This window comes from Salminus brasiliensis, chromosome 11 (genome assembly GCF_030463535.1).
Source record: "Salminus brasiliensis chromosome 11, fSalBra1.hap2, whole genome shotgun sequence".
Taxonomy (NCBI): domain Eukaryota; kingdom Metazoa; phylum Chordata; class Actinopteri; order Characiformes; family Bryconidae; genus Salminus; species Salminus brasiliensis.
This window is the reverse complement of record NC_132888.1, coordinates 22,878,248-22,886,113: the sequence shown is the minus strand read 5'-3', so window position 1 is coordinate 22,886,113 and position 7,866 is coordinate 22,878,248. Positions and strand designations below refer to the sequence as shown.

General features: G+C 39.2%; 1 protein-coding gene across 1 annotated transcript; it reads right to left on the bottom strand.

The window, feature by feature from the left end:
- Positions 1-1,813: 1,813 nt before the first annotated feature.
- tubd1 (tubulin, delta 1) lies at positions 1,814-5,347 on the bottom strand. The gene is made up of 8 exons (XM_072691235.1): positions 4,846-5,347; positions 3,720-3,867; positions 3,304-3,520; positions 2,996-3,227; positions 2,705-2,869; positions 2,424-2,552; positions 2,127-2,310; positions 1,814-2,008 (listed from the first exon to the last, which is right to left on the bottom strand). The coding sequence occupies exons 1-8, from the start codon at positions 4,994-4,996 to the stop codon at positions 1,906-1,908; spliced, it is 1,329 nt and encodes a 442-aa protein (XP_072547336.1). The 5' UTR covers positions 4,997-5,347; the 3' UTR covers positions 1,814-1,905.
- Between the last annotated feature and the right edge of the window lie 2,519 nt (positions 5,348-7,866).

The window sequence follows — 7,866 nt, the reverse complement described above, 5'->3', positions numbered from 1 at the left end:
AAGAGAATGGAGCCCCTTCTGTCTGCCCACCTCATGAGGTAAGTGTAATGTGTGTGTATATAAAATACCAGTACCTTTGATTATAGTGTGTGCAGTGATTGCTGTAGTATTGTGATGTGTAGTATGTACTAATTTATTATGTAATAAATAGATTAGTTAATAGGGGTTTTATAGAAATTACACTGTGCTTCCTTGTTCAGGCTGGCTTTCCCCACCTGCTCTGCTCCTCACTGTTCCAGCATGTCAGATAGCTTATCAGACTGGTGTTGGCTCTTGAATCATAAGGCGACAGCAGTCTATAGGCTGGCTGAAATGTTGGGCTGGTCACCTCAGATGATGCGAACATCTACCAGGTTGGTTTTGTTTGTTTGGTTTGACAGTAATCCCGTCTCCGCCTGCTTTCTCCAGGGTAGAATTTAGAGCTTCAGCCGTCTGGGTGGTTTCCCAGAACTGTCTGGAAAGACCCTTCAGCTGGAAACCAGTTTGACCTACATATCCTCGCTGTCCAATGAAAGGCATGTATGTTCACAAGAAAAAAAAAATCTGTCTTTGAGTGGAAGTTGATGTAAAATTAGAGGATATTCCAAGACATTTGGAGCATTTCTATTGGTCCATTTGTCCAGAGGTATTTACAGATACTTGCTGTCGTTGGACAGCAGGGATACACTTGTTATACATGTTTTCAGTATTCAAATAGTTGAATGTCTTTGTATGTACTAAAAAAAAAATAAAGCTTTGCAGTGTTTCTTTGTAGAAAACAAGTTCATTCTTGGATGCATGCTGAGTTTGTTGACCTTAACTTCCAAACACTGAAGATCTATCCAACCACTGATGCCATTTTAGGAGGATGAGGCAGCAGATTTTATACAGTATGGTTTTGAAGAGGTTGCTATTTGGCTCAATGCACCACAGTTAGTTCCGGCCCTGCAGTGTGATTGGCTGAGAGGCGTTCCTGGAGCGCCACCGTTGCGCCAATATTGCACCATAACTGCGCACCGACCGAAGCTCTTCCAGTATTAGTCCGCCCCCGTACACACGTAACCTAGCAACAACGCCAGCGCCTAGTGTCCAAAAACACTCCGCCAAAACAGAGCAGCAACCTTACAGCGCGAGCTAGCTCATTACACAGGGTCCGATCAAACTCGCTCTCTCACGACGAACCTGTCAAATCTCTGGACGAAAATATATTTAAAAACCTTTTAAAATATAAAGCAACATAAGCTGCATGGTGGAGATTTCACTGGAGAGTCCCAAATCCCAAAACACTAATAAGTACACTAAACACAGACACCGGGGGTTAGAACGGAGCAATGCTCATCGGAAATGTTGCTAGGTAGGGAGGTAGGGTACATTGTGCGGTTTGAGACACGGGGTTAGATCAGCCAATGGCTTTACAGCACGAACCCTCGTGTTTTATTAATTATCATAGTTCAGCATTATTGAAGGTGTATTTTTGTAAATATTTGTAGCAACCTGTAGCTATATTAATTTGTTTTAATAACACATTTTTAATAAAAAAAATTTTATTTTTAAAATCAAGTATTAAATTTCATGAGAATAAGGAAGTTTTATCCCCATTTAAATTTGCACCCATGGATCCCAAAACAAATTACTAGAGGGAGAAAAAAATAAAATGATATATAGATATATATATACACATACACTTGTAAAGATGTAAATATAAATGTATATATAAATGTCAAATAAGTCCCACTATATTTTAGCAGTTTGCTTTACATTTTAACTTGCACTTAACTAAAAACAATGTACACATGTAATAAATGTATATATTAATTTAATAATTTACATTGCTTGTATGCATACACATTTAAATTTCACATAAAAAAAACATTTATAATCCCAGATAGAACAGTAATGCTCTTCCTTTGACATGCCCATGTAGATTCAAAGCTGTGTATAACTGGAGATGATCTGTTCCAACATGGTGAAGCTATCTAGAAAATCATCTTCTGTAATTCCAAATTTTGTGTACTGATGCATGTAGGCCCTGTGAAAAACAAATAAAAAAATGATGTTAAAAAACATCAGCAAAACCTGATACCAAAGAAAAACGCTGATAAAACACTACATATAACTGTTTGGTTGTTTATATATCCTTGTCTCACCTAGACACAAACATGTTCCAAGCTTTCCTAACCATATTATCCAGAGGCCTCAACAAAGACTGACTATTGCTGACTAAAGAGGCAGACTTCTCATAGCCGTTGAAGGGCACGGATGAGTTCCACAAGCTGAAAGTGCCATCTGGTGGTAGCCATGGCACATACAGGCCAGGGTCCTTAAAACCACCTGTCGATCCAAACAGGTTCAGCATATTTAGTTCAAATCCAGGTACAGATTCAAATTATACTAACAGTGAAAATCCAAGTACAGGAAAGGATACCAGGATCTAGTCTACTTGCCTGCATCAGCACTGGAACTGTCTTTTCCCCTCAGTATCAGAAGGTTGGCAAGCGATCTGTTGAAAGCCATTTGTCCAGTTCTGACGCTGTCCCCTCTGGATGACGGCACACACACTTTCCAATCGATACCTAGATAAAAAAGCATTCTGATTACACCTGTATTCAGGTAACTAGGACAGGCCTATCACTTTAGTTATAGTTACTATTCACATCAATTGTCTGTTAACAATCACAAAGTAAGTCCTGAAGAATGTACTGTTGCGTCCGTTTAGAGCACCCACCTTCCTCCATCCTGGCATTAGCGATAAGCATTTGTCTTAAATGCTTAAGCAATCCAGGCCAGGTGTACGCACTGTAAGCCAGTGAGGTCTGAGACATTTGGGGAATGTTGCAGAGACTTAGCAGTTTGTATTCAGGATGACAAACCAGGGAGCTCAGTAATTCACCTGGACAAAGCAGAAGAATCACAGCACATCTTTTACTCAGACATTGAAAGGTAGTACTGTGCTCTTCCGTCTCTGCTTCTAGGTAAAATAAGGAGAAATATCATGAACTGGAGAAAACTGTGGCACCTATAGGGTTTCTGCTGTAGTGGGAAGGTGAATCTTCAGTGTAAGCGGGCTGCAGCACACTGCCCAGCTGATGAGCGATCACCTTATTAACGTCACCAATGGAGATGTGCTTGATGTTCATCAGCTGACTGCAGATTTTATGAACAGTGTCATTCTCATGAATCACAAGAGCGTCGGACAGCTGGTAGAGGCGCGACAGCGTGAGCACCGAATTATAGTTCTGGACAATTACCTTGAAAAAGAGAAATTGCAGTGTTATGATGTCTCTCCAGATGTCTCTGGCTGGTGCATTAAGAAACAGACTTTACCTCTCCTGTTCCATACGGCCACGTCAGGTGATTGAGAATAAATGACTGAGGATACATGTCCCGCAGACACTGTGTGACAAATGTTCCAACTCCAGACCCTGTACCCCCTGCAACACTCATCATGGCAAAGATTCCTGCAAGACGATCGCAGCGCTCCACCTCTTTCCGGACCAGATCCTCCACAGCTTCCTTATGGCGAGGGCCATGAACACAGTATCTACAGAAAAACATAAAAATTATTCTTGACCTAAAAACTAGGACTTCATATTCATATGTTATAATAAAAGTATGCTGATGTAGCCCAGTTAAGATGGTTTCACTTTTAGTCTCTGAAGTTTGACCACACAAGTCCATGTGAACTGATCATTTCAGATAATTAACCATGCGAGTTACATCCAGAGATACGGTCTTCTTACCCATTTGCCCAATTGTTGCCAGAACCCTGTTTCTGGCAGAAGTGTGCTTTCTCCCCATACCTCCACTTTCCAGATTTTGATGCTCTTGCTATAGCTTGAGAAATAACCTTGGGTTCCATGTCAACCAGAACAGACCTCGCCACCAGCACTAGAGGACGACAACAACAACATTCGGTATATACTGAATCAGAGATCTACTCAATAATGGTACTAACTAGTTAGATCTACTTAGTTTCATAAACTCAAGGAAACATATTTTCCCCTATTTTAAAAATGATAATACCTACTACTAGTACCAGCTGCCAAACGAACAATTAATGTACTTTATGTTAAGCAATATTACTTTTTTTTTTTTAAAGCAAATTTAAGCTAAAAATCATTGATAAGCTGATCATATCATTTTATTGTAAATAGTCAAGCCAGTATAATATGACCTGATTTCCAAAAAGGCAAAAAGTTACAAACCTTTCCTTAAAATTTTAAGCAATATTAGTTTTTCAATGTAATTTTTTTTGGTGATGGCATCCGTTTTGCTTTGTAACTAGTCACATCTTGTACAACTGAGCTTTTATTTTAGACCAAGAGTGCACCACAAAAGGGGAGGACTAGAGTCTAAGGTAAAAGAGTTTCTATAAGGGCTGGGCCATATGACGATATTTTTATTGTATCGTGATCAATTTTAACAATATGCTTTTCTAGGCATATGGAGGATAGCGTTAGTGCTTAATAAATATGGTGGATCAGTGGCAGGTTTTAATTAGACTGGTTTAATTAGATGAAGAGCAGCAGATGTTGAATAACTGTAGTCCTTAGTAGGGGAGAGTATCTGAATAGTAGAATAACAGAATCTGTCTCTACTGATGTGTTTAGATTACATGTGATTACATGTATTGTGATCATGTCTTTAAATACTGTGATATAGTAGATAGCTAGCTATAGATACTGGCTATATCGCCCAGCCCTGGCTCCCATGCTGATAGAAGCTGGACGTCCTAAGAGGCTCCATTCAGTTCTAACTAGCTATCTACTGTGATTCAGTACTCAAGTAATTTCACTCATAGTATTATGAGCAGCTTCATGAATATGAATAGCCTCTCGGTTTTATTATCATGCTTATTTGACTTACCTCCTTCTGAATTCTCCCGGAAAAACCGCTCATGGCTGCATTCCCGGTGTGTCTTTGGACTGGCCTCACTGGAGTCCCGGTAAACAGTGCTGAACAGCTCCGGCCCGATCTGATTGCCACACTGACCCAACTGTACTGTCACAACAGACATGCCTGGACAGCGGCCTGTCCATATACACAGAAAGAGCTGCTGTAACTTCAGAAACTCGCCAGAACACCCATCACCTCGTCAGTGTCCGCTTCTACAGGTCTCAGCCAGTGTGTTTACCGGCGGTAGCGTTGCTAAGCTAGCTAGCTAGCGCTCGCTGTTGCCGGAAGTTCGCCGAGTCTGTGGCTACAGCTTCAGTGGGTAGCTATTATTTCCTCCACCGGACGGAGAGTGTTTTAAAATGGCATGGAGGTTACAGACGGGACCGAATTGGGTTTTAGATTTAGTAAACAGTGGGTCTCTAAAGCTGCATTTCCACAGAGAGCAGCGGTCAGTTTCTCCGAGCCGTTCAGATTTCCCGCCCCCGGATGTGACGCGTCCTTGGTCGGGTTTCGGAGTGTAGGTGTGTGAGTGCTGTAAGAGTCCCGGTAAACACAGTGAAACACATTCATTAAAGTTCAGCTAGACATGCTCACATGACCTTTACACACACACACACACACACATTCATTATTTATATTTAATAATGAATGTGAGGCTATCATGAGCCTGTGTGTAGAAGATGCATGTTTACTGTCACAGGGGCAAGTATGGAAACCCCTGATCATATCATATTACTGTTACTGTAAATAGTCAAGCAAGTAAAATATGATCTGATTTATAAAAAGGCATAACGGTAAAGTTAATTTTCTTTCATATTTAAGGCAATATAACTTTTTTAAATTTATATCTTTCACAGTTTACAAAAAATACATAAAAACACACCCTCTTGGGCAAGCTTGTAAACACTTTTAGGGGATTTTCACCAATTCCTTTTTGACAAATCCTTCTAGCGTTTGTGAGATTCTTGGGCCGCCCAGCCTGCACTGCTCTTTTGAGATCCATCCGCAGATTTTCAGGGATGTTTAGGTCAGGGAACTGTAAGGGCCGTGGCAAAACCTTGTCTTGAGGACGCAGACTTTTCCATGAAGGTCATATTCGTTCAGGTGTCGCTGCACAGTAGAACAGTGCACCACCGCCTTTTGGAGTTAAACGTGGATTTTGCCTGTTTAGAAATCCGGTCATATTTTGTCTTACTTAAATATTCACACTAACAGTCATTTTGACCAGGAGTGCCCAAACTTTTGATTGCCACTGTCCTTAGCTAGACAGTATTTAGTATTTCCTTATATGTTACTTTTACTCAGGTATATTTGTTAGAAAGCTAATATACAACGAATGTACGTTTCATTTACGTTAAGTCAGTCATTCTTTTTTCTGTTCAATTTCAACTTTTTTTTTTTTTTACGGTGGCTCAGCCCTTTTTTTTTAAGGGCAGTGGTGGCTCAGCGGTTAGAGCGCCGGGCTATTGATAACAGGGTTGTGGGTTCGATTCCCGGGCTCGGCAAGCTGCCACTGTTGGGCCCTTGAGCAAGGCCCTTTACCCTCTCTGCTCCCCGGGCGCTGGAGTTGGCTGCCCACTGCTCTGTGTGTGTTTGTGTGTGCTCACTGCCCCTAACACATGTGTGTGTGTGTGAGTGTGTGTTCACTACCAGATGGGTTAAATGCGGAGGACACATTTCGCTGTACAGTGTACACTGTTCCGTGACAAATACGTGCACCTTAAAAAAAAAACTCAGTTCTGTAAGTTCCTCAGTATCTGTCTCTAAAATAACATATCTGTATCTAAAGATTTCAGCCTTGTCAGTATGATCTATACTCTGATGAAGACAAACCTGGTTTGTGGGTCTATAAACAACACACTTCAGTTTTGTTCTTAAATATTCATTTTTTGGATGTACTTTAAGTTTGATCTATGCTTTTATATACACCATTCTGCACAGTATATTACTATAAGTATAGTGTATTAGACATAGTATGATTGTGAGGAAAATACTGTATGTTTTACTGTTAGTCTGTTTGATATATTGATCATTTACAATTTGTTTTAATAATCTTTAATAATCTGTTCATCTCTGCTCACAGCTCCCACTTTTCAGCTTCATACTGTTCTGTTTAAAGCAAAGGTTATCAGGATGGCTTGATCCTTTACACACAATCCATGTGAGTAACCTAATCACTTTAGATCATAGTTTTATCCATGTCTTGAGAATTCAATTTAATTTAAAATTAAGTTGGAATTCTGTTCATTTTAGAAAGCTAATTTTAGAGAGTATATATATATATATATATATATATATATATATATATAGAGAGAGAGAGAGAGAGGGAGAGTAATTGTCACATAAATCTTGCTGTTTTTCACTTTTTGACAAAATTGGCATTTTTTTAAGTGAAAGAACAAATAGAAATGATCCACAACGACTTAAAACAAAATCTTGACTTTTAATGAAAGTAAAAAAAATATTTTTGGAGATTGGGGTTGCCAATTTGAAGATATAATGATTTATATATTTTTTAATAAGCATATCTAAAGGCTATATATTGGATGCTTGTTTTAAGGGGCTTTTTTGTATTTATGTTTTTCCCCCTCTCAAATTTCACTGGATAATAACATTTAACTTGTAGTACATGAAGAAGAAATGCAGCAGAGCTTATTCTGAAAATTAGTAACTTTTTGTATAGTTATACATTGGATGAAAATCCAGTATTAAATTATTTCTGTTAATTCCTGTTAAATTATTACTATTATTACTGTGATTAAAACCTGCACTCCCAGAGCACCAGGTTTAATATTACACTAAATGCAGCGGTAAAACCCTTTTTAACAACACTGATTTTTTTTTCTCATTCAAGCTTTAGAGAAAACATGTATGGCACCGGGACATTATTAAGTATAATACAGTGTTTATTAATTTTATTTCTGCTCTATTGTTCTGAAACCCGTATAATAATAAAACCAACGCTGCTGGGAGGGTCGTTGTGCGCATGCT

Bases quoted from the DNA above. Each gene is read 5' to 3' on its own strand.
- tubd1 (XM_072691235.1), bottom strand. From the start codon at position 4,996: ATGTCTGTTGTGACAGTACAGTTGGGTCAGTGTGGCAATCAGATCGGG. The intron at 2,870-2,995 runs GTGCCACAGTTT...TGCTTTGTCCAG, and splicing joins CTACAGCAGAAACCCTATAG to GTGAATTACTGAGCTCCCTG. The intron at 2,553-2,704 runs GTGGGTGCTCTA...TTTTTTATCTAG, and splicing joins TAATGCCAGGATGGAGGAAG to GTATCGATTGGAAAGTGTGT.